The following is a 27,485-nucleotide window of genomic DNA, read 5'->3' on the forward strand; positions in this document are numbered from 1 at the left end:
TTAGTTGTGCTCATAGCCCTTTAAGAGCCCCGGGAGCTGGGCTGGGTCTGAGCACATAACTCACTGCCCGTGCCTGGGCGGGATAGGCTGCTCCGGCAGGGGTGGGCTGGAAGAAGGAGTCCTCCATCTGCAAACTCGGGAGAGAGGGGACGGGGGGAGGGAGAGGGAGAGAGGAAGAGAGGAGAGGTGGCAGAGGCTCTGCTGTCCCAGCTCAGTGTCTCTCTGATCGTGCCGTGGGCATTTCTTTTTTCACCCCCCTTCCTCTCTGTGCTTGCTCCCTAGTTCAAGGCCTGGCAGCTGTATGTCTGGCAGGAGCCGTGCTGCACCAAGCCCCGGTCTCTTGCTCTTCCCCCTCTTTTCTTTGTAGCCCGGAGGATTATTTGTACATTTCCCTTTTCTTTGGGGGGCCGGATTGCAAAGGACAGAGCCATGCCCAGGAGGAGCATCTTGGAGGTGAAGGTGCTGGACGTGCAGAAAAGGCGAACCCCCAACAAACACTATGTGAGTGTCTAACCCTCCCCCCAACCCCGCCCCCCAGATCTGGGGATGGAACACCCGGTCCCCCCCAGATCTGGGGATGGAACACCCGGTCCCAAAACCATCCCCAGGTCCTTTGGGGAAGGCGTGTGAGGACTTTAAGGTTTCTGACCTTCTGTAACTATTTCCAAATAGACCAAAACTAGCCCTCCCTGGTGCTGCTGAGCTGGGAGCCTGCCAACCCTTTCCTTGTGGGACTCGGTAAAGTCCTGAAAGAAAATGCTGGTTACAGCGATAGCTTCTCTAGCAAAGGGGATCTTCTTAGGATCAGGGTAGCTTTTTCAAGTTTTACTGTGTGTAATTATCTACCCTCTTCCTCCCCCTTCCACGTTAACTTAACAGGGGATTCATTGCAATTGCAATATTCTGTTAGTTGTATTTACAATAATTTCTTACTATTGCTAGTTACAGTCACTTAGAAAAGAGTTTATTCTTCAGCAGGGAGCTGCTACTTCCTGGGCTGGTGGAGTGTATGAGGGTCCCCCACTCTCCATTTGTGTTGTCTTAACTAAACAAAGGCAGGGCACTGTGTGTCTTTCACACAGTACTAGTTGTAGGGCCAGTGTTCTCTTTGGCCCTTCTTCAGTTGGGACGGGAAGGGTTACATATTGCTCACACCACAGGGACCTCCTCTCTGGAGAAGTTTGACTCCTTGGTTCCCGAAGCACTGACCCAGCATGGGAGGCGGAGATTCCTGGTACAGAATTGTAGTTGTTTTTTTAAAGTTTGTTTTAAATTATAGTTGCTGGAGCAAGTCTGGAGAGCAGCTGCCTCCCTGGCTAGCAAGCGGATTTTGTGATTCCCTTAAAGGAAAGTGATGGCTGTTCAGCTAATTCTCCTATCTCAGCTGTGGCCTAAATTGTCCTGCTTTACACGGGAGGCAGCACACCCGCTGTACTGCTCTGTGCATATGTGAAGCTAACATTAAAAAATACACGTTGGATTTCTATAGCCCGAGAAGGACAAAGGCAGGGAGTCTTTTTGAATTCACATGTCCCATACCCACTGCGTACATTGCTGGCTGTTTGAATCCTAGTCTTGATGTATCATGCCCAGCTCACAGCAACACCCAGCTGTCAGATGCTGCCTGGAGAGCAAGCCTATTGGGAGCACTTGCAGTCCGACTCCTGCCTTATGTCATCACCATTGAAGCAAGATATGTCTATGAATGGACCTCTTGCTCTCTCCTCTCGGATATTCCACCTACCTAGTGGCAAAGGCCTGTTGTTACTATTTATTTAGCTCAGCAAATGTGCATAATGCTTTACAGACCAAGTCAAAATAAGCCCTTTGCCCAAGGAGTTTGTAATCCAGCCCCAGTAGGGTGTCCAGGCCAATGGCTAATAATGCACAGGGGACGTAGTGGCTGAAGAAGTCTGCGTGAGAAGGCTAGAAAAAGAGAAAGGCGGGTGGCATGCAGGAAGGTGGTGGCTGTTGCAAGTGTGAGGGGCAGCACACAAAAAAGCGAGGAGAAGAACAAGGAGTGATGAGGACTGTAGGATGACATGGGAGCAGAGGTGCAGATAGGGCGGTGGTTTTCTAGCTCCTTGTGGGTTGTGAAATGGGAGTCTGCAATGCCGGATTTGGCAGGGTGCAGATATGAACTGCTTTTGTGGAGCCATTTTGTTGTACTTATAGAATGTGGGGGGTTGTTCCACAATTAACAGCCGTGAGTCCTGATCCATATGGCTGTTACACAGTCTGCATGACCTGTTGCTTCCTTCACCAGATTTTCTTCCATTCATAATGCCCAGTTGATAATATCTGTCATGGAGTTGCTTTAGTGCCGATTTTCGGTATGTTCCTGCTAAACTGGGAGCTCTTTGGGGACAGGGATTATCTCTGTCTTTGTGTCTTGTACAGTGTTGTACATGTCTGCGCTTAACTAATGATTGGGAATGAATTCCCCAACATGATGTATTATTGGTGTGGAAGAGACGTTTCATCTTCCTCTGATGTATCTGGCCGTAACCACTTCTGGAGCTGGGATGCTGCTGGATTTAGTCCAATCTAGTGTGGGAAATCTACGCAGTGCACAGTATATAATAGAAACCCAGGCATGCCCCTAGCAGACAAAGCTATGGTTAATGGTGGGAACTTTCACTCCCAGTGTTTGGGATTTGCAACCCAGTTCCTCTGATAATGAAAGGATGATAATGCTGGGAAGTACCTGGCAGGCTTGGTGTAAGACAGGGGTCGGCAACCTCTGGCACGCGGCTCGCCAGGGTAAGCACCCTGGCGGGCTGGGCCAGTTTGTTTACCTGCTGCATCCGCAGGTTCGGCCGAGCGCAGCTCCCACTGGCCATGGTTCGCCGCTCCAGGCCAATGGGGGCGGCGGGAAGCCACGGCCAGCACATTCCTCGGCCCGCGCTGCTTCCCGCAGCCCCATTGGTCTGGGACGGCGAACCGCAGCCACTGGGAGCTGTGATCAGCCGAACCTGCGGACGCGGCAGGTAAACAAACTGGCCCGGCCCACCAGGGTGCTTACCCTGGCGAGCCGCGTGCCAGAGGTTGCTGAGCCCTGGTGTAAGAGAACCCCAGAAACTGCCATTAGTACATCCTGTGGAACTGGCTGCCCTTTAGCCAGGCTAAATGGACTGGTGCTGGTAACATGGCTTTTAAAATCCACCAGTTGCAGAGTTCTGAGTTGCTGTGCTCTAGCTTGTTGTTTTGAAACTGGGACAGACCTGTTTTCTAGATAGCAATCAAGGTGCTCAATTAAACCTGTTTGCACTGCCTGTCTCCGCCCACGTGTGACTGTGAAGTGAAGCTAGAGGGTTCTGTCCTGGATTCATTGTGAGCTGCCCATGCCCTATAAACTACAGATCCAGGGACCTCCCAGTACCTTGTGGACACTTTATGAACAAGCCCTGAAATATGATATAACTAACAAAATTTAAAGCTGGCTTCTCCCCTTGGCATAACCTTAACATGGGACAGTCCAGTGACGCACACACTGTTAATTCTGCACCACATAAGGCACTTCCTATGGTCTAGGCTATGACACTAGGAATTTGAGTGACTCTCTCCTTTCACTAATGTGCATTTTAATAATGACTGAGCTGTGACACCCTGGAGTTCTTAGAAGAAATGCTACCTTTTAAAAAGGCACTTCTCTGGGTTACTCTTGCCTATGCTTTGCTAGCGAAGCTACCATGTGGCAGTGAGCAAACAGCAAGGGAAGACCAGAAGTCTGGTAACATAGCTATAACTAAGCAGACCCAAGCTTTCTTCCCCTGCCCCCGAGTAGGCAGACCCAAACCTTGCTTTGCTTTTCCTCCTCCAGCCCCCGAACTCGCACCGCTTTCCCCCTCTACTTTGCCTTGACCATGCTTGCTCATCTTACTTGAATGATGCATCATCATTCCTGGAAAATGTATATGTGAGTGAACTTAGCTTCCTATGGTTTCTGTATTTTGTACTGGGAGACTAGGTAACTATTGAACTGTTCTCAGTTTTTGTTAGTGTGTGGAGGATACCTGCAAGAGTGTCTAATTCCTCATTCTTCTAGGCCTCTTTACCTGGGGTTGGGAATTCTCCATATCTTTGAGTCCCTGCTTCCCCTCCAGGCTTCTTGTGTGATTGCCACCAGTCCTTCCAGCCAAGGAGTACTGGACAGGGGTCCTTTTGGAATTCATCCATTCTGTTCTTTAATCAGCCAGAGAGGTCATTTTGCTGCCTGCTGTATACATCCACAAAGGGAAAGTCCCAGGGGATCAGATGGAATCAGGAGCATTGGTAACATTCACGGTCTTCCAGCAGAGAAAAATCTTTTGTGAGTTATTGGGGGTGGGAATGGAGATGGGGACATTTTAGTGGGATTCTGGTTGGCTTTGTGGTATGGAAAATTCCCATCACTACTCTACATGTGCAGTTTGGAGGATAAAACCCTTAATCATAGAATATCAGGGTTGGAAGGGACCTCAGGAGGTCATCTAGTCCAACCCCCTGCTCAAAGCAGGACCAATCCCCAGACAGATTTTTGCCCCAAATCCCTAAATGGCCCCCTCAAGGATTGAACTCACAACCCTGGGTTTAGCAGGCCAATGCTCAAACCACTGAGCTATCCTGTGATGGAACATCCTGCCCTGAAACTTTATAGCTTGTGAGGAGAACGTAGCTGGAAGGCGTGTTGTTTAACCGGTCACTGGTGATTGACTGTGTGCTGCTCATCCACTCATTGCTTCCAGGTTCCCCTCTTTGAACCTAAGTCTCAAACATCCTGTCTTATTCCTCCACAGTAGTTCTCCTTGGATGGAGTTAAGAAACAGTGAAAGCCAAGGGGGCTCAAAGCTGGATCAGAGCCTAGGAAGTGGCTAGAATCTTCCGGAAAGCAGAGCTTCACAGAGCTGTGTTGGTGCTGGAGTGAATGAGAAGAGTGCTGTCCCTGTTTGAAGAGATCAATAGGAACCAGGCAGATTCACAAAGCCAGTTAATTATATAGAATCAAAACCTATTTTTTTTCCAGCAAAGGAGGAGGGGATGAACGCAGCTGAGTCATCTTGCTTTTGACTGTATCTGCTGGCAAACGGCAAATCAGAGCCAACCACAAAGTATACATACTAAATCTTTGCTTCCAAGCATCTCATTTCTGAGCATAAACCTGCTCTTTTCTGGCCCCTAAGGGCAGCCACTTAGCATCATAAATGAGTGTGGAGGAACTCTTTTCCCCCATTCCCAGCACTGTGACCTGACCTGTAAAGACCCGTAACATTTAGTTTATATCTCCACTTAGATCAAAGACTTTACTTAGCTTGGACAAAGGGGCAATTGTATTATCTACACCCTGACCACTCTGAGAAACTGGGGATATTCATTCCCCCAATAAAGTTGGGTCAAGAAAGGACTCAGCTGGTCTTACTCCCCAGCTTTTGAGGTCTGGAAAGACCTATTTTCTTCAGGTTCCTATGCGGTGTCCATCACCATGGTATCTGAGCACAGTAGAAGGTGCAATGCTGTGCAGCCAGAGACAAAAGCTTCTACGTCCTCAGCTCTGTTTCCCATTTGGCAGAAATATGGTGCCTTCTGTTTTGAAGGTGTCTCCCTTTTTGAAGAGAGAGTCTGTGCTGTCTTGTCAGTGGGAGTGAAATAATCCCATTCAGCCCTGCTGGAATATGCGCCAACTGTGTGTGTGTGTTACGCATCCCTCTGCCACTATCTTAACCATACATGCTAGAGCTGTTCTCTCTCCTGGAAATTTTTCAACCCTCCTTCTGCTGTTAGAGGTGACACACACAATAGTTTCCAGGGAGAAGGGCTCAGCATTCCTTATGGAGCCTTTATATTTCCATCCACCTCTAATCCCTCCTGACCCCACGTCTCATCTCGCTGCTGCCTTTCTGGCTAAGGAGGAACGTTCATGAGTCACTTCAGAGGCCATCACAGAGTTGGAAAGATCATTGTTGAGTGATATCAGGCACTTCTCAATTTCCTCCCCAAGTGGCTGAGGATAGGCTAGGCTAGGCTAAAAAGTGTGGTGTCCGCTAACATTTTTGAATAGTTAAGTGTAGGCTTTAACACATGCTAAAATCTAGGAACTTCACTAGGCTTTAACTCTGCCAGTTTAGCATATGTGTGGACATGGCCTTTAATTAGTCTATTCAGACATACTAGCTAATCTGTGTGGACATCACACCTTTAAATCCTAGTCTAGACAAGGCTTGAAAGCACCTGGGCAGTGCAGATGATTCAGAACGAGCCCAGCTGCACTCAAAAGGGCTCAGTCAATGGGTAAAACTGAAGAGGTCCAATCCTGCTTGCATTACGCATGTGTGAAGTGTTGTGCCCCTTGACGGGGCCCACTCATGAGCAAGCCTAGTAAGATTTGGCCCGAGAGCCGATTGTGGGAGGTTCCTTCCTCTTTCCTGCTCCCCTCTCTGTGGTAAACCCTGGGATCCTGGGAGGCTTTTTCTTCTTCTGTGTTACTGAGCCGGGGATTCCTCAAGGCACGTTGGTCTCCCACTTCTATCAAACTAGCCCTGTTTCCACCAGCAGACAGGCTATGGGGAAAGGGAGGAATGTTGGAAGGTTAAGGCCCTGTCTATACATACAACACTGCAGTAGTGCAGCTGTACCGATACAGTTGTGTTGCTGCAGCATGTCTGGTGAAGACACTCTATGCTGATGGGAGAGTGCTCTTCCATTGGCATAATAAAGCTTCTGCTGCTCGCAGAGGTGATCATGTCGGGAGGAGAAGCTCTCCCGCTGACAGACCGCTGTGCACATGAGCGCTTACGTTGGTGTAACTGATGTCGCTCGGGGGTGTGTGTGTGTGTGTGTGTGTGTGTGGTTTTTTCGACGTAAGTTATGCCAACATAGGCTGTAGTGTAGACATAGCCTTACTTCCTGCTCCAGGGATGTGAGCCCTGCTTTGCCAGCTGTAAAACAGTACTGTGGTGCTGGTATGGCAACTTCTCTTAACATCCCTATGTGTTGATATATACACCTCTACCTCGATGTAATGCTGTGCTTGGGAGCCAAAAAAATCTTACCGTGTTATAGGTGAAACCGCGTTATATCGAACTTGCTTTGATCCACCGGAGTGCGCAGCCCCGCCCCCCCGGAGCACTGCTTTACCGCGTTATAGCCGAATTCGTGTTATATCGGGGTAGAGGTGTAATCAGACCATTCGGTTGGCTGAGCATTCCTAATACTTTCCCCTTTGTGTCTGGAAATGGAGGGGAAGTAGCAAAAAAATTGCAGAGATTCTTGAGGTTAATTTGTCTCCAAGCTGAAGGGTCTGGTCTCACTCCTCAGGCTGGATTGCCTGGACTTTACAGCTCTCTAGTCCAAATTCTAAATAAGTGACTCCTTTTCATTCATGCAGTGGGACAGTAACCCTGCAGTGACACTTCCATTCCAACAGTGTTGTAAGAGACTCCAGCTCTGTTCCAGGACTCTGCCATTGTGGGATATAGCCAGTGAGTGTGTCCTATGGCTACATTGCAAATCGTAAGAGGCAAAGTCCAAGAGCACAGTTTAAAAATAATTGTTACAAGCAGCAGAGTGGCAGATTGTCATTCTGCTCTGCTCTGCCAAGTCTTGGCTTCTAATAAATGAATGATGTGTGGTTTTGTTGTTGTTGTTGTTGGTTTTTTTTTTTTAATCTGTAGTTTGCTAGTTGAAATAGACTAAATTTTCCTTTAAAGGATATTGCCCAGTTTCTTTTTATAGTTCTATTGTTTGTAATACCCTCCTAGAAGCCTAAAAGTAAACTAGATTTGGCAGGGAAAGTTTTCTTCTGTCAAGCAAACATAGAGAGATTTTCATTTTAATGCAGCTGCAGTTAACATGTTTTGTGATATGGGTGAATAACTGTATGTCATCACCTCGTTGCTTCTTTCGTTTGTACAATCCCATTCTCCTCAATTCTGTTAGAACTCCTCTAAGGTTATAGTTTTAAATAGTAAACTGTTTCTGCAGGGCACAAAACAAAACTCTGTGCATTCTACAGAAATGGTGTAGGGGGGGTTGTTTTCATTAGATTTCGCTGTAACATAATGATATTTTGGGTTGTGTGTGCACGGGACGAATCCCACAAAACTAGTGTCCAGATTAGGTGTATAGTTGCAAATTAGACACACACTGTGTGTGTGTGTGTGTGCGCGTGCATGCACAAGTGCAGTTACTATGACTACTGCTGCGAGCTGGGTAAATGCCCATGCAGATGTCTGTAACTACCTGATTTGCATATGTAGTTACCCATGTACTTTCAAAAAGTACATGCACAAATTTGCCTGAAAGTCTGGCCCTTGATGTTTAGAATCCATAGGATTTTTCCCCATGTTGTACTAAAAATGATTTTTAAGGTAAATTATGTTTGGGTCTAAAGCCCGGACTCTTTAAAGATTCAGTAGGTATCTTTTCTGCAAGGCGGTCACAGAGCTTCTATCATATACAGTGAACCAGCTACTAGTGGCTTCATTTGCCAAATAAAATGGGCATAACACTAATCTGAAGCCAGATCTAGAATCATTAAAGAAGAAATGATGACTTCTTTGAACCAAGGGGCTGCTGATCCAAAGAACCACAAAAACTTATGGGCTGCTCAAATGTCTTGAACAGAAGATGCCACCTGCAGAAATAGAAGTGGCAGTCTGGAGAACTTGTGCCTCTTGAGCTTTGAAATAAAGAGTTTGTGGTTCAAACTTGATCAGTTGGATAGCATCCATAGTCGCCATGTATAGATGGATTATTTTTGAACCATATTGGCTGCGTAGCTTTAAAAGGGCATTGGAAGTCTTAGAATCCTCTAGAGAATGACCATACTTACTTGGGGTATGGCTGGAATGTCCTATGAGGAAAGACTTAAGGAGGTGGGTATGCTTAGTCTGGGGAAATATGTGGTTGAACAGTGACTTATTGGTAAGGAATCCATCCAGGGGGGTCACACAGGAAACTCATTACAGGATTTTCATTACAGAATTAAAAACTGGGAAAGCAGAGGGTTCAATTCTCCATGTTAGGAAAAACTTCTTCACTCAAGGGGTTACTGCTGGCAGGCAGGCTGATCCTGGTGAAGGACAAGGACAAGGGGTGATTCAAAGGTCCTTTCCATCACAACTTCCTAGAAGATCCTTTAGCAACTTCCTGTGTTGCCTTCAGCTGTGGCGTCATTGCAAAATGCGACATTTCTTTTCAATTGGCTGTGATGCTGCTCTTTTCCTGTTAGAAGTGGTCTCAGGGCAAAACATTTGAAAGCATTGGAGCACAGGCTTCCCCCAAAGTTCACGGAGGTTTGGACCCATCTTTACTTTCTGTCCTAGTCTGTTGTGTGGTGTTAAATAGCTGCTATGTCCCACTGCAGTGATCTCTCCATGTCCTTACCTGCCTTCCTCTAGGGACTGAGGCTTAATTAATGTATTAATGTTTGTGAAGTGCTTTTGGGTCCTGAAAGACACCATAGAAATTCAAAGTACTACTAGTTTTGTTTCCCTGTCTGTATATCTTAACACTGACTACCTAAAATACCCTAGCACAACAAAACTGTAAAGGACCAAATTCTGCCTGTGGTTACACAGGGTCGGAATACGCTGCAATTGGGAGATGTAATTGCAGCACATGTAGGGATACCTGCGCTAGCTTTGATCAAGCTAGCTCGCTAAATATACCAGTGTCACCGCAGCAGCATTGGCCTCGTTCCCCAGGTATCTGTACTCGGGTGGCTAGTTTGTGCTGCTGCTCGAGCTGTCATTGCCACGTTGCTATTTTTAGCAAGCCAGCTCAGTCAAAGACATACCCTTGGAAGTTAATGGGAAAGCGCTGCGCTTGGGTCTAGAAACAGAATTAGTAAGTAGTTTTCATGTTAAATTGCAGTTACAAAATTATTTGAAAGAGACAAGGACATTAGATCTTTGAATCAAGGGTCCTGCACTGCCTTTCTTTTGAGAGGGGAGCTCTATCTTTCATCTGTTCCATGTAGCACTGGGAAATGGGGAAACAAGAGAACCCATATGTTTGACCTCTGTGTGACTCATAGCAAACAAACCAGTGCATGTGTCTTGGGACTGAGGAATCTTTGCCTAAAGGGTGAGGGAAGCCCAGGAAGCAGGGTCTCTGATCAGAGTATGCATGCATATGCTTTTCAGACCAGCTGTTCCTTTTCCTTTCACTCAGACAATGCCTCGCCCCATCTGGTTTATAAAGCAGCAAAATGTGGAGATCTGGCACGCCTTGGGAGTTAACAGGGCATTGGAACGGGGTGAATCCAAGCAATTTAAAAGTGTTTGATATATAGTCCAGCAGACTCCGGGGCAAATGGGCAATTAGATTGCTTTCCCTTGTTGGCATGCTGTGGTACTACTTTATCCATCTTCATCTCACTGTCTCCTCCTACTTCTTACTGTGCTGTGCCCCATCTTCATCCCATGGTCTCCTGACTGCTCCCTACCCCACTATCCTGCAGCATTGATGCTGCTGCTTCCCAATCTCCAGCTAGGTCTAAATTAAACATGAACATTGAGGATCAAGATGCCCTGCAGTTGTTGCTGGAAAGTATTCCTCTCTTTTCCCCCGCTTCCCACCAGTGCTGTCTTTGCCGCTTGAACCAGAACGTCTGTGCTTCTCGCTTGCTTGGCTCGTGAAACAGGCTGTGCAGGCGTGAGGGAATAGCAAAGCTTCCAAAGCCAGCCAAGCATGCCAGTAAATGGAGCTGTCAGATTGTCTCCCCTCTCCTGCCCTGACGCTGGCCCAGAGAGGGACCTGATGGGCTTCTCAACTGTCCTGCAGCACGAAAGCTAGAGAGATCTCCACTTTCCCCTCCACAGCCCTGCACTCCTGCTGTGGAAAAGGGCTCAGAGACCAGTGGACAGGGGCCAAAAGCAAGCAGCGCACAGCCAAGAATTTTCTTTGTTTCCAGTCACCTCCCTTCTCTTTCTTTTCCTCTTATAATTTTCCTGCTCCTTCATCTTTTCTGTTAACCCCTGCTCTGTTTTGGTCAGTTCTCTCAGCTGGTTTGGTTCCCCAGCCCCTTTGGATTATTTCTCCCCACTGCTTTCTAGGAGTGCAGAACAAGTCAACATTCCCAGAGATAAGACTGTAGCATTGTCTCCCTGTGTTTGGGGTGGGGGTGAGGTGGAGGGGCTGATCCCTTTTCCATCTGCTGGAGAAGGAGATGTGGATTTTTCCACAGAGAGGTTTATTGTACGTAGTGTCTCTCTGGACGTAGGACCACACAGGCTCAAACCTATTTAAAATCACTCTGCAGACAGCTTCTCTCTGATGGAGGTGGTTATATCTGGCTTTGTGTTAGTAACCGTGTTGAGTGTCTGTGGACCGACACTGACACCCTTACAGGTGAAGGGTCAGTAGCACCAAACTTCCTAGGAGCCCAACCCAAGAAGTATCCCAGGTGTCAATAGCATTTTCCTGTTTTGTGATGTAAATGATTACTATGCCTCTTGAATGGCATGGGATGAATTTGGAGGGACTCTGTTCATTCGGCGGCCAGTACTATACTGTGACAAATCTGCGGCCACCTGTGACTTCAGAGTGTGCAGCACGGTACAGAGCATGGCCACTCAGAATTTCACAGCAGCCATAGGGAGAGAACATTCTTCCCCCTGCTTGAAACACACAGGCCCCTACCACTTGAACTCAGGAAGAATCTCCATTAGCAGCATAAGGGCTATGACTCACAGCTGAGCAGCACTGGTTCTGTGCAGTAGAGGGCAAAAGCCTACTTACACGCTGTCCAGTTTGTTCATTACAGTATGGAAGCACTACGTTGTAAGAGTCTTGATGGGTGAGGAAGGAAATAGTCACAAGAAACCGCTACTAAGGGCTTTTCTTTACTGCAATGGGTAGCTTAAGTTAGTGCACTCAAGTTACTCCACTCCAGCTAGCTACTGTGAGAGCAACCACACTGAGAAACTACATTGGAGCTACTTAGTGATTGGATTAGCAGCTGATGAGTTGTAACTCAAGCTGCTGCGTCCCTATTGCATTTCTTGCTCCAGCCTCCGCACCACCCCAGCTTCAACCCCCCATGGGTCAGCTAGCTCCAACTAGAGATTTTTGTGTGTGGATGGGAGTCAGGTTAGGGACAAAACTAGAGTTCTACCATCAGCTAACAATGCAGTGAAAATAAGTCCTAAATGTATTGCTGCCCTAAACCTCTCTAACTGACAAGGGAAGAAACAGTGCTTTGCATTTGGATCTGGCTGTAGGAGTTTGGGGGGGTGAGGCGAGATGCGAGGTTATTCTGGTACCGTGTGTGGTGCTCAGGGCCAAGTGATCTCTGGTTTCTGGTGCTGATGGGATTACTCTGGCACGCACACGTGAGGTAGTGATCACTGTCTCCTGTAGATGCAGCTGCAAGTCATTGGCATAGAGTGCTAGTCACTTGGACACTGGGATATCTCCGTGATGGGCACAGTATAAGAGATGGAGTAGATTGCATATTTCTGCTGGGTCAGTCTCAACAAATGTCTTCTCCATTAGTAACTATGTGTGGCTCTAATAAAAGATGAAGGAAGTATCTTTGCCTCCCTCTGAAGAAACCAAGGATTGTGCCCAAATGGGAGCATAGATGAGGGACACCCAGTTAACTCATGGACATCTTGACATGAGCCAGATGATCACACCCAGCATGCATAGAGCAGATCTTAATCCCGCATTTCTATACAGGGACATAGTGAAGACTCCATCCAAGTGGCCTGCTCCTGTTCCCCTCTGAGACTTGTAGTATGAGTTTAGGGACACTAGAACTTCCTAAGATGCAGCTACCCCGAGGCTATGTTTTGGCCCACCGTGGCACAGGTGAGTTTTACAAGTTGGGAATGTGGGCGTTATGAAAAGCAGGACTCCACCTGAATCCTGTAGGGAGCCATGTCTGTAGCCATCTGACTCTTGGCACTGTCTAAGAAAGGTACCTCTAAGGGAGAATTCTTGTTACTGGTGCTGTATGTTCTACTGTGACTTCTGTCTTGTGGCTCAACGCTTGAGGGATCCAGCCTGATACTGGGGTGTGTGCTTTATATCCCCTTTTCAGGCTTAGGTGAAGACTCCAGCAAAGGCTCCTAGAGTCAAATGTAATACGTAGTAACCCCAATGAATGAGTGTAGTTTGGTGTTTTGAGGAGGGACTTGGGAATCAAGACTCCTTGGCTCTATTCTTCGTTCAGTCACTGACTCACTGAATGACCTTAAGCAAGTCACTTAAGCGGCCTGTCTCCATTAGCCTCCATTTATAAATTGGGGAAGCATGTCTCAGGCAATATGTGAGACTTAATGTTTGTAAAGGGCTTTTTGGTCTTCAACCACTTCAGGAGTTCAAGGAATATTAATGATCAGATGTGTAGTTTCTGGCGATGCAAAGATCCTGCTCCAGCTGTCTCTAAAATAATAATCCCAGCTTCAGACAGTGCTCCCTGGACGTTTAATTTCTTTGAGCGTGGGGGTGGGGTGGGAATCTGGGCTGAACATGTCATGAAGAGACAAAATTTGAACTGAATTCCTGATCAAATGCTAAACCCCTCCCCCCATTCTCAGTGCTGGATTTGGGGATCGCTTGGCTGCTTCTGATTTTTTCCTTTGGGATTTTCATAGTTACATCCATCCTGCTTTTCTGATGATTCTGTGGCATTTGGAGTCAGCTGAGGAAGTTCTCAGTTACTATGTGATGCTACTTCTGGTGGGTACCATTTCCAGCAGACTTAGCTAAGGTTTTCCTCATCCTTGCTGTATGCTCCCATTGAAGGTGTGATGGACCTCCCTTTGGGCTGGAGGAAGGCATTTGATTCACTGTAACTTGCCAGCATGTTTCCCCTCCAGTTGCCAGAGTCATTTCTAACGTGATAGTTGACTGGCAGCGTTCATTGACAGCTCTGTTACAGTTGGCCAAATGCCATTTGCATCTCTCTAGTAACTTGTCATTTTTGGCAGTTCCCTTCCTGATTTTTTTTTTTTTTTTTTTTGGTCCCACTTTCCACTGGCATGTTCTCGTTTTGAGCTCCACCTGGAGGAATACAGAGGGGTGGAAGGGATTGTGTGTGTGATATGCAGGAGGTCATATGAGAGAGTCTCTGTAGGGACAATCCTGCACTAGTCAGCGGGATGCACAAGATGACCTAATAGGTCTTTTTCCATCTCTTGCTTCTTTGATCAGTTGGAGCAGGCTTGATAGATACATAAATATCTGTTAGCTGGAAATACTGCCTCAGAGGTTTCTGTTGGCCCAATATGCCTCTCACCAGTCTTGTTCAGTAACTTTTAAGAAGTTGGTACCCCTAACCCTGTGCTCCATGGGAGGTTTGGGGGAGCCAAGTCATAGGTGTGATTGTCAGAGGGACCAGAATCTCATGTCTGTCTCGCTCCATTTTGTGTAAAGGATTATTTAGCATTCAGCACACAAAGGAGTGAGAGCAAGTAGAAGGTTGGATTAGTTAGGCAAGGGTCTGGCTGAGCTCTGTTCTGTAAGGCTCACATCAGCTGTGCTACTGAGTGACTTCAACATACAATGCTCCTCTGCTTCTATATTTCAACAAGGTCCCATTGTGCCATGGTAGCTGCCATTGTGACTTCTAAACCCTTCGCAGCCCAGCAAAATCAACATGGAGCTGGAGGGAAGACCTACTCCCCTGTCTTTGGAATGGGTAGTATATCTGAAAAGACAGAGTCTATGCTGCCTCTACTCTAGAATGGATCTGAGGCCATGAACCATCTTGAGCCTAGAGGTCTCTTCTGTTTTTTCATATATAGTGTGTGAGGTGGGCATGATGCTGTGCACCCACCCCATCTGTTCCTCCTCCTGGCAGGGACCTTGCCATGACTGGTGTTTTGACAGATCTCATGAGCACAACCTAGAAGTTCCTTTGCTCTCTTATGGGTCTTGGGGTCCAATTAAGCTGAGGTGTAAGAGGGCACAACTCTCAGTCATGCTTGCTTATGCCAACGCTAGATTTTTGTGCCTGAGCCTCAGACTTAATTGAAGTTTAACACAGCTGATGTATACAGCAGCCTGGATGGGAGGGTGGTGCTGGCGCTTTCTAGCGATACTGGGTTGGGAGTGAGGAAGAATAAGGAATCCTTTTCTAAGAAAGAGGAACTGTCAGTTCCCAGGTTTCACAGCATCAGCTAGTTTCTCTCTCCTGTGCACACCCTGCTGTAGGCCTGGGAAAGCCTGTAAATATTTAGATCACTGGGACTGTTATTCTTGGCTGCTGGCCATTGCACGTGGTGGTGTTGCAGCCCCCTTCTGGCTTCCTCGCTGGTTGCTCTAGTCTCCCCACCCCTCTAGGAAATGAGCAAGTTGGAATTGAGCTTTGGACTTCCCCCACCTCCTCTCTGCTGCTTAGCCCAGCTGTGCTTGTCACTCTGGGCTGGAGCACTTTGGGTGGATGCAGAGAAATAGGGGAGAGCTGGTTGCAGTCCCAGTAAGACCGCTCCTTGAGGAGCCTCTGTTTCCATTGGAAAAGGTGTGGTGCTAGTTTTGATATCCTGTTTTCATAGGATCATAGAATTAGGTCTGGAGAAGACCTATTAAGTAATTCTGTCCACTTCCACACCCCAACAAGGCAGGGCTGTCCCTACCGAACATTTTCCACTGAATCGAGTTGTCCGCTTCCCTCTCTTCTGTTCCTCGCATGGCGCTGTTGGTGACTTCACTGCATCTGAGAATGAATCCACTCAGGCTTCTCCTTGTGGAAGCTGGGCTAGTGAATTCTGTGGACCTAGAACTTGCATCCCCTTTCCAGCACCAGCCACCTCCCATTACAAAAAGCTCTTCCAGTTGGATGATGCGCACTGGGGGAAGGTGCCACACCAACACTGTTTAGCCCTAAACTGTGGGCTTTAGGGTGAGATTTTTTTCCGAAGATATTTAGGCACTTGGTGGGATTTTTCAAAAGTACTTAAGCAGGGTAGACTCTGAACTGACGTTAATTTCAATTGGAGTTTTGCAAATCCTACTAGGTGCCTAAATACCTTTGAAAATCTGGTCTTTAGTGGCCTCATTACCATAAGGGAGCAGCTGGATGTCTACTTTCTGGTCTGGTTTTCTTGTCCTCTGGGCCAGCAGGGGCTGGTATAGATAGATGCTGAGCATAGCCCATGGGAGGGGTATAAGGTAGGCTCTGAAGAGATTAACATGCATTTCTCAGCTAAGAGAATGTGTCAGCAACATGGGACCCTTGGCATGAAGGGGGGAATATTCACAAGGGAAGAGCTCTAAAGCCATCTCCCTGCTGGGAAGCTGATGAAGCAGCATTTTCCACAGATATTTAGAATTTTTGCTTTTTCTGCAAATTGTTGGTTGAGCTGGGGGTAGGGGGTGCCATGTAGGACTGTCCTGCTATTAAATGGAATGTGTAAACTTCAGTTATACAGGTATTCCAGTAAGACTAGGACCTAAACGAAACGAGTGAAGTGGGGAGTAGGGAAAAATATTGCTATCCTCTTAATTGCAAAGCCTTCAGCGTCCTCACCCACCCAAACCTCTTGGCTTATCTCCCCTCTGAGTTTTAAATTCACTTGGGCTCTAGTAAATCGCTTTGCTCGACCTGATTAACATCCCAGTGTAATAAACTGTTGACTCCAAAATAAAGGCAGGATAGGAATAAACAATGGAGAAAAATTGGCTTTTCCTCCTGCCCCACTGGCAGGCTTTCTTCAGGCAGGCAGCCAGCAGTGATATAACGCTGTGAAATGCTATGGAATGGATGTGAGCTGGGATATTAGCAGAGCCTCCAACCTAAATGATGTCATACTGGCTGCCTTGCAGACCCTGGTGGGAAGCTAAAAGCAGCTTGGAAGTGCTCTGGAGGAGGTTTAACGCTTTATTGGCCAGAAAGATGCATGCTGTGTTCTGATTTTGTTCGAGTTGGCTGGCACTGACCAGGGAAAGGTGCTCACTGCAAGGTACTGGCTGGAACTGAGTTGTTTGGGGAAAGCACTCTTTTCCTTGGATGTGGGGAGAGACCTGCACAAAGGATTACCTAGACTTTGTAAACCTATGTTGACCAATCTGAGTCCATCAAGGCCTTTAGAGCTGTCACAGATGCTGCATTCTAGGGCCACTCGGCGCTTCATGGTATCACCAGAAGTGAAACTTGGTTGCTCAAGTCCAGTGGTTCTCAACCAGGGGTACATGTACTCCTGGGGTTATGCAGAGGTCTTCCAGGGGGTACGTCAACTCATCTAGATATTTGCCTAGTTTTACAACCGGCTACATAAAACGCACTAGGGAAGTCAGTACAAACTAAAATTTCATACAGACAATGACTTGTTTGTACTGCTCTATAGACTATACACTGAAATGTAAGTACAATATTTATATTCCAATTGATTTATTTTATAATTATGTGGTAAAAATGAGAAAGTAAGCAATTTTTCAGTAATCGTGTGCTGTGATGCTTTTTTTTTTTTTTTTTTTAATTTTTGTCTGATTATGTAAGGAAGTCATTTTTAAGTGCGGTAAAACTTTGGGGTACAAATCAGACTCCTGAAAGGTGTACAGTAGTCTGGAAAGGTTGAGAGCCACTGCTAGTGTAGTCCATAAATTTAGGCGCTATTTTCAGGTCTGATTCCATCCAGTAAGGGGCAGAGGTCTCTTGGCTTTAGCTAGTCTTACATTGACAATCCAGTCTGAGATGCTGGATGAATTTTATTCCCAGATTGGGGTACCATAGTATCCGGATACCCAAGCATATCTGATGGACAAAATAGTTAGGTGTTTCTTTTTCCCCTGGTCTTCGCTTCAGGTTCTAGTAGTGACATTGGATGCTGGTCAGATTGCATTCTGGAGAAATGGATGGCTGTCTCTGTGGTGAAAAATTTAAAAATGTAATGGATTATATTTTAATTCAGTTATACTTGAGCCATGTTCTTGCCAACGCATCATCTAAAGTTTTATCACTCCTGTTAACCTTGGTCTTCCAAAAGTTGTCCTCATCTTTTGTTGGGTGGGCTTTTGAATTTCCGGCAGCATAGCGTGAGCATATGTTGAAGTGGGGTGGGAAGGGAAGAGTGAACTTGCTTTTGGCCACGGTATCCCAAACTTTGCAATAGCAAGAACTACGCTGGCACTTTGTCAGGAGCCCAAGGGTCATATTTGATTTGTGTGAAATATATAAAGTACTAAATAACAAATCATCATCTAATTCCATTATTTGTCTGCCTTCAGCCACAGCAGATGAATCAGAATTGCTTATTTTTGCATTCATTACCAATTAAAAACCTCTGGTTCATCATCGGCACCTTGAATAACCTACAATTACAGGAATTAATTACAGATTGCTTTATAGAACAGGAAGATAACTGACCTAAAACAAGTTAAAAGTAAACCAAACCTCAAGGCATTCAGAGCCATTAGAGGAAATGCAGAGCGATCTCTGAACTTGCTGGGATCATGAGAACTCAACAGGCTACAACTCTGTGCTGTACCATCCTTCCCCGGGGAATTCTGTGTCACTGCACATGCACAGAATTTATGTCCCCCACAGATTTCTTTGCTTCCCTGCAGAAAAATGAATTTCTGATGGGGAAGCAAAGGGAGGTCACAAGAGTGGTCATGCGACCCTCCCCAGCAGTATGTTTTGGATGCCCAGGGCAGCTTACAGAGAGGTAAATCACTGTGGGGCAGGAGGTGGGATTGGGGAAGACCCAGCTGGTGGCTCCTACCCTGTGCCAGGCTCAGCCACTAGTCCTGGCTGGGCTGGGGAGGACAGGACTTCCTTTTCCCCTGCATAGCATCCAGGGCCAGGTCATACTCACTCCCAGATTTCTCTCCCGGCTGCAGGCAGCACTGCAAGCTCCCCTCCCCCCCAGCCCCACTTCCTGCACCCATTGCTCCTCAGTTGCAGGGAGAGGGATTCCTGTACAGGGAGCTGCTCCCCATCAGCCCAACCCCCATGCATCCAGACCCCCTCATACCCAGACCCTCCTGCCGAGCCTCCCCCCCCTCCCCCCGATGAGCCCCACTCCCCCTGCACCTAGACCACCCCGATGAGCCACCTGCACCTGGATCCCTACCCTACCAAGCCCCAACCAGCTACATCTGGATCCCCACCCCACTGAGCCCCATTCCCCCAGCATCTGGACTCCCCACTGAACCCGCCATACCCAGACCCCCCTGCCAAGCTCTATCCCCCCCACATCCAGACCACCCCCCACCTCTCAGCCCCAACCATCTTCACCTAGACCCCCCTGCAGAGTCCTGTTACTGTTGCACCCAGAACCCCCCAACAAGCCCCTGTGCATCCAGATTCCCCCACTGAGCTGCCCACACCCACATTGCCCCCCACAGAAACCTCTCAACCCACACCTGGATCCCTCCACAATAAGCCCCTCCACACTTTGATCCTGCCCACACAGAGGGGCAGGGCCCTGGGGTGTTTCTGGGGCAGGCCGGGTCCTTGCGCTGTGTTAGGATTGGGTGCAGCCTCACCGCTGAGTCCGTGTCCCAGGACAGGGGGAGCTGCACAGTGATCTCCCACCTCTGTGCAGCCAGTGGCCTGTGTTCCCCAGTGCTGTGCTGGAGCCTCCACATTTATTTGACAAATAAAATTTGCAGTATTTTGCAGAAATTTTAAATATTGTGTGCAGAATTTTTAATTTTTTGGCACAGAATACCCTCAGGAGTAACCATCTAGTGCACTAAGAATATTCCTACATATCATTTTGGAGTCCATGGGAGCAAGCTTACCAGCCCAGATCAGGAGACTTGGGCTAGTGAGGCTCGTGCTAGTGCACTAAAAATCGCTGTGTAAACAGCACTTTGAAGCTATGGCTGGAGCTGGAGTTCGGGCTCCAAAGCCTAGGGAGCAGGAAGGTGGGTGTAGACGTGTCCTTTTAACCATGCTTGGGATGATGGTGTAGCTACTAACTGTTGACCTGTCTGGTGGTGGCGTGACTTTGTTTTATTTTGTGTTTGATGTTTATGTGATCTTACAGAACTGTTGAAATCTCTTCAGTGACTAATGCCCATGTGTGCCACTAGTGAACCATCTGGGTCACAATTATGAATTGAACATTTTGTTCTCTGTGGTGTCTTTTTGGATAAAGTATTCATTAAGCTCCATTGCAGGAAAGGTCTTGAAGCACATGTTCAACTTTTTTACTTCAGTGGGACTAAAGTGTGTGCTTAAGTCCTTTATTACTAGAGATGCTTTACTGCATTGGGATCTACCAGTGGGACTCTGGGATCTGCCCTAACTTCCAATATTGTAGGAATGGTGCAGGCTGTTCTATTGATATCACTCTTCTCTAATCTCCTTCTCTGTCCCCCACAGGTGTATATAATCAAAGTCACGTGGTCCAATGGTTCCACAGAAGTCATTTATCGACGGTACAGCAAGTTCTTTGACCTGCAGGTAAGAATCTTGCCATCCCTTGTGTTTTTTGATTTTTGAGGTTCCCATACAAGGACATATAGCTTATTCTACATTTTTGTATTCCTTTTTTGCTTTATACAAAGATTTGTTATGTTTTAATTTAGGAGTCGAATATGTGTCTTGTGTAAATATTACATTTTAAAAAAAAACCACAAAACCTTGAAAACCAAGCCATTGGCTAGACTGCCTTGTAGCTGAACTGTGCAGCGTTGCTTATACACAGTTCCGTCAGTTCGTGAAAGTGGCTAAGAAACAACAGACAGAGGGCTAGGGAGACACTCCTCATTTTATGACAGGTGCCCTGTAGCTTCTGCATGTACCAATATTGTCTTTCTACTGTTTCCCTCATTAGATGTCTGATGTACAGAGATAATAGCTCTTACCTACCAGAAGTCCATCTAACGTTGTTCAGTCTGGGAATATCATCCTTTCAGTATCTAAACTGCAGTTTGCCCTCTCTGGCCTCTTGTTGCTATTTGGGGAGAGTTAAGGTCACTTGCTGAAATTTATCAGGAATCCAGCCCTAAAGGGAGAACGTTCTAAAGACTTAACATTGCTTCTCAGTGCCTTTTCAGGAGTCTGCATTAAGACCTTAATTGGCTCCAGCCCTGTTCAGGGTGAACGTTCGCTCTGGATCAATGGAATGCTCATGTCTTTGCCTTCTCTACCGCCTTTTTGTCCTTCATTGGCCAACTGTGGATGCTAAACACCATTCTTCATAATCTGTGGCTGTCTCCTTGTGACTTGGACTACGAGGTCCCTGTCCCTTTTTTTGACTGATGCAATGTCTTTCCATAGAAATTGCGTCTGACGAATTGGGTATTCACCCATGAAAGCTTATGCTCCAATACGTCTGTTAGTCTGTAAGGTGCCACAGGACTCTTTGCCGTTTTCCATAGAAATTGTTACCCTATCCTAAATGGAGGTTTTTGGGGAGCTGACTGAATTAACAGAGATTACAGATAGGGTGTGTTTGCACTGGAGCTGGAAGGTGTGATTTCCAGCGTGGGTAGACATACCTGCACTAGCTCTGATTTAGTGCGTTACAAATAGCAGTGTAGCTTAGGCAGCATGAGCGACAGGGCAACTAACCCGTCCCATTGTCCATACAGCTACACTGCTATTTGTAACACACTGAGTACATACCTAGGCTTTCGGACAGGATTGTACTCGGGGCAGCTCAGCGACAGGACAGACGGACCTTGTTGTCACCGCTACACTCCTATTTTTAGCAGGCTAGCTCAATCAGCATTGGAAATAGGCTTAGTCTGAACGAGGAGCAGGAAAATGATTCTCAAGTGGCAGTATTTTTGTTCTGTTCTAACTTTTTTTTTAATATAAAGCCATGTCCTTTGGAAGTAGAGGAGGATGGAGATAAGAACAGCCATACTGGGTCGGACCATTGGTCCAACTAGCCCAGTATCCTGTCTTCCAAAGCAGGGCCAGATTAACCAGAAGGCTATAGCCTAAGCCCCTCCTATTTTTAGGCCCTACTGGTCAGGGAGGGGGTGCGGCCGGGACCAGGTGAGGGGGAGCAAGCTTGCTCACACAGCCGTGCTGGAGCATTCCTGCCAGCAGGAAAGGCAAAGCATCCCGCTGTGGCTTGGAAAGAGCTCAGGTGGCAGTGAGCCGGTAGCCTGCTGCTTCGGGTCCCTCCTGTCTGCGTCTCCCTGTGCTGCAGGAACACACTGCCAGGTATCCGGTTAACACTGGTGACCGGACACTAAAAATCCGGTTACCACGGGAACCCGTGCCAGCCGTGAGTGTTGGCATTGTCTCCCCACCCAGCACCCCCCATGCCCAATTTCTCCAGAGCTCTGCTTAGCTGTCAGGGAGGGAGGAAGCTCCCTCTGTCCCTCTCCTTGGCTGAGGCTGGCAGGCAGCTCCAGGACGCTGCCTTCTGGGTCCTAGTGCCTGTCATCTTCTATGTATGTGTGCTGGGTCCCATTTCTGGACAACTGGTGAGTGCCTGTGTGAGGGGAGGGCAGGGCAAGGGGATGGCGGGGGGAAGAGGCAGTAGCAGAGCCGTAGGGTGGGAATCTTGCACAGAACCTGCACACACTCTACCCAGCTCCAGCCAGAACTATTGCCCCTCCCATGTATAAGGAACGAATTCCCACACATTTGTAGGAAAAACAAAACATCCCATTCTGGATACCAATACTTTAACTTTTACAGTACCTTCCATCGGGGGGGCTTCAGATTTATGATGCACTGTGTTCAATACTGTATTGAACTGTACTAAAAATCAAAGAAATCCAATTTTTTTCTTTGGTGTATTCTTCTGTACTGGGATGCACAGGCAACCAAGTTCTTTCCTTATGCTCAGTCTAGTTCCACAGGCCAACACATCTTTGTACTTTTAAGGGGTTGCAAAAACACTGGAGGAAGCTCAACACACAATGTTGTAGGTTTCTCCATCCCCTCTCCCTCAAGGATTTTAAATCCACTTCTTAGCAGGCTATGATAGAAAGACTGGCTGAATAGGCTAAAGGCAGGTTCTGTTCATCTGCTGGTTCTCTAGGAGTCCAATCCATCATAAAAGTACCTCACATTTGATTTATTTTGAGTTTCATTCCAAAACTTTAAGCTAAATAAACCTAAAGTTAGTCCTCATTTTTCTGCCCCAACTCAAACTAACTTCTTTCCCAAGTGGAAAATGTTGGGTAAGCATGGAATGTGTGTGATTTGAGAAGGGAAAGAGAACACAGGCCAAGTCCTGCTGATAATTACACTTGTGTAGCCTTATCGACTTCAGGCGGAACAGATTTTTGCACAAGAATAGATTTTTTTTTTTTTTTTTTTTTTGGGTGGTCCCTTCTGCTTTTTCACACCTGATATAAGCAGAATCTCATTCACTTTCCTCCCCTAAACTCTGAGCACTTAAGGAAAAAAAAATAAGCAAGGTTTGCTTGATTTACACTTGCAAACGAAACAGGAAGCTCTCCCTTCATTCTACACCAGACCTGATATAACAAGGCTGTCACTACAGAAGCCTTGGTTGGACTGTTCTTTTGAAAGATCCAATATGTAATTCATACTTGGGCCCTTCCCTCCCATTAGCTTTAGGCCCCTCATAACCTTAATCCGGCCCTGTTCCAATCGGCCAATGCCAGATACTTCAGAGGGAATGAACAGAACAGGTAATGATCAAGTGATCCATCCCCTGTCATCCACTCCCAGATTCTGCCAGTCAGAGGCTGGGGAAATCCAGAACATGCAGTTGTGTCCCTGACCATCTTGGCTAATAGCCACCGATGAACTTATCTAATTTATTTTCTGAATCCCGTTATAGTTTTGGCCTTCATAATATCCCATGGCAATGAGTTCCATAGGTTGACTGTGTGTTGGAGCCAAACCCTGCTACAAACCCCGGTGCCAACTCTGTCCACATATCTATTCAAGGGACACCATCATAGGACCTAACCACATCAGCCCCACCATCTGGGGCTCGTTCATCTGCACATCTACCAATGTGATATATGCCAGCAATGCCCCTCTGCCATGTACATTGGCCAAACCGGACCGTTTCTACGGAAAAGAATAAATGGACACATCTGACATCAGGAATCCTAACATTCAAAAACCAGTAGGAGAACATTTCAATCTCTCTGGTCACTCAATAACAGACCTAAAAGTGGCAATTCTTCAAAAAAAAAAAAACTTCAAAAATAGACTCCAACATGAAGCTGCAGAACTGGAATTAATTTGCAAACTGGATTCCATCAGTTTAGGCCTGAATAAAGACTGGGAGTGGTTGGGTCATTACAAAAACCTAAATTTAATTTCCCCAATATTTATTTCTCCCTACTGTTACTCACACCTTCTTGTCAACTGTCTGTAATGGGCCACTCTCTTACTACTTCAAAAGTTATTTTTCCTCGGTATCCTGCTGTTAATTGATTTATCTTGTTAGACTGACCTTACACTTGGTAAAGCAACCCCCATCCTTTCATGTATTTATACCTGCTCCTATATTTTTCACTTCATGCATCTGATGAAGTAGGTTCTAGCCCACGAAAGCTTATGCCCAAATAAATTTGTTAGTCTCTAAGGTGCCACGTTGTTTTTGCTGATACAGACTAACACAGCTACCACTCTGAAACCTTCCTTTTGTTTGTTTTTAAACCTGCTGCCTATTAATTTCTTTGGGTCAAGAAAGTGAAGGCGTAAATAGCGCTTCCTTATTCGCTTTCTCCACACCCGTCACGATTTTGTAGACCTCTAACATATCCCCTCTTAGTCATTGCTTGTCCAAGCTGAGAAGTACCAGTCTGTTTAATCTCTCCTCATACAGAAGCTGTTCCATGCCCTTAGTCATTTTTGTTGCCCTTCTCTGTACCTTTTCCAATTATAATATATCTTTTTTTTTTTTTTTTTTTTTTTTTTCTTTTGAGATGGGGCGACTAGAACTGCATACAGTATTCAAGGTGTGGGTGTACCATGGATTTATATAGTGGCATTATGATATTTTCTGATTTATTACACTGCTCTACAGCCAAAATGCTTCTGAAATAAATGTAGTCAAACTTTACTAATTCTGGGTCACTGAGAACGAAAATGATGCTTAAAATTGTTGATTGGCTCTAGTTTTCAAGATATGCTATTGGGTCAGTATATACGACCCTTGACTGGCGGAGGATAAGTGAGTTATAAAGGGAAGGGATTTCAATTTAAACCAGAAATGACTAAAATACATCTTTGACTGGATCTATGAATAAATCTGACTGGGTTTGGACAGTACTTGCTTTTTAGGCAAAACAATGAATGATGCAATCTGAAGCTGGTATTGCGTCATACATGATATGAATTGCATCATGTTATTCCTAGAAGTCATGGATGATGCAATCATAACGAAGCTTACATTACTCTGCTGAACAACTTGCCCTATATCAGCTCTAGAAATCATACAGTGTCGTGCTCTCTTATTTGTCAGTGTTTGATTTTGCAAAGGGACACATTTCTGTTTAGCCAAAGTGAGCAGAGATGCCTCATACTTGTGTGAACAGTGCAGATAACTTCTGCTATGTTTGTGGTGAAGTGACTTTTGCATCACAAAAGCGCAGTATAACCACTATGGTTAAGAAAGCCTATCACCTTTATTTTGGCTGCAAAATTGGAGATCAGGACAAGAGGTGGGCCCCACACATATGCTGCAACACTTGTGCAACAAATCTTCGCCAGTGGTTGAACAGGAAAAGGAAATCTATGCCTTTTGCAGTGCCAATGATTTGGAGAGAGCCAACAGATCATACCAGCAATTGTTACTTCTGCATGGTGCCTCCAGTTGGGAAAGGTGTGTCAAAGAAGAAAAAGTGGACTGTGCATTATCCAAACATTCCATCAGCTATACGCCCAGTACCCCACGGAGAAGGACTGCCGGTTCCTGATGCACCAGAATCATTCTCACTTGAGTCAGACGAGGAAGAGGAAGAGGATGAAACTTCTGGTCCTGAACCATCAATGTCACAGGACCCACATTTTCTCCCATCCTCGTCCTCTGAACCACACCTCATAACACAAGGTGAACTGAATGACCTTGTCAGGGATTTGGAACTACCCAAGAGTAAGGCAGAGCTGTTGGGCTCCAGACTACAGCAGTGGAATCTCCTGGCAGGTGATGTTAGGGTTTCCATGTTCCGTGACCGTCAAAAGGATCTTGTCCCATTCTTCTTCATGGAAGGTGATCTTGTAGCCTGCAACATCGATGGTGTGATGGCAGCCCTCAACATCGTTCACGATCCAGATGAGTGGAGACTCTTCATTGATTCATCGAAGACGAGTCTTAAAGCTGTTTTACTGCATAATGGCAATGTTTTGCCATCAATTCCAGTTGGTCATGCAGTCCATATGAAGGAAACCTATGACAACATGAAACAACTTTTGAGGTGCATAAACTATGACCAACATCGTGCAGCTTTGTGGCAATTTGAAGGTTGTTGCTCTCTTGCTTGGTCTGCAGACTGGATACACAAAGTACTGCTGTTTTCTCTGCGAATGGGATAGTCGTGCAAGAGATTCCCACTACATCAAGAAAGATTGGCCACTCCGACAGTCATTGGAGCCTGGGAGGAAAAGTGTTCAGCATCCACCACTTGTTGAATCAAGGAAGATTTTGTTACCACCCTTACACATCAAGCTGGGTCTGATGAAGAACTTTGTCAAGGCCATTGACAAAACACAAGCAGCTTTCAAGTACCTCTGTGGAAATTTTCCACGGTTAAGTGAAGCTAAGATAAAGGAAGGTGTCTTTTGTTGGTCCTCAGATTCGTGAACTTCTTCGAGATGATGCATTTGACCATGCACTGCGTGGCAAGGAAAAGACGGCATGGAAAGCCTTCCAGTTAGTGGCAATAAATTTTCTCGGAAACAACAAGGCAGACAACTACAGGTTGTTGGTGGAAAACCTCCTCAAGGCATACAAAAGCCTTGGTTGCAACATGTCACTAAAGATACATTTTTTGCACTCTCATCTAGATTTTTTTCCACCGAACTGCGGAGCAGTGAGCGACGAGCACGGTGAGCGATTTCACCAGGACATTGCAACAATGGAGAAACGCTATCAGGGCAAATGGAGCCCATCAATGCTTGCAGACTATTGCTGGACAGTGACAAGAGATGCTCCATTTAATGAATACAAGAGACAAGCCAAGAAGCGCCGAGTAGACACTGAATAGGACTAAACTATGTACATAATAGTTTTTTGCCTTTTGTTTCATAATGAATTTTATTTATATAACCCTTTTGCTGATTTTTAAAGTGTTACATAAACAGGACAGGTGAAATATTATCATGTAAAGCAACCAGAAACACATGAAAAGACCTAGGTTTACAATTTATGATTAGAACTCTGTCTACACAATATACATAGACATAAAATGTAAAAACTTAAATATCTTAGAAACAGTAGCCAATCAGTTGTTTTAATTGTCATATTTGAATTCAGCACATCAAAATACATAATAAATAGCACACTTTATCTCTGAAGCAGACAACTTCTCAAAAATTGTAGACCAGTGTTATCTATTCTTTTTGTAAAGGTTCCTAACATTGTTAGCTTTTTTGACTGCCGTTGCACATTGAGCGGATGTTTTCAGAGAACTATCCACAGAGACTCCAA

The 27,485-nt window shown here is 46.1% G+C and overlaps 1 protein-coding gene across 1 annotated transcript in view; it reads left to right on the forward strand.

Annotated features, from left to right (window-relative positions):
* Positions 1-429: 429 nt before the first annotated feature.
* SH3PXD2B (SH3 and PX domains 2B) overlaps positions 430-27,485 on the forward strand; it is a 118,430-nt gene continuing 91,374 nt past the window's right edge. Inside the window, exons 1-2 of the mRNA XM_065409781.1 lie at positions 430-501; positions 20,264-20,344. Of these exons, the coding sequence (XP_065265853.1) occupies positions 430-501; positions 20,264-20,344 (153 nt within the window). The remainder of the gene's footprint in view (positions 502-20,263; positions 20,345-27,485) is intronic.

This window comes from Emys orbicularis, chromosome 8 (assembly GCF_028017835.1).
Source record: "Emys orbicularis isolate rEmyOrb1 chromosome 8, rEmyOrb1.hap1, whole genome shotgun sequence".
Lineage (NCBI taxonomy): Eukaryota > Metazoa > Chordata > Testudines > Emydidae > Emys > Emys orbicularis.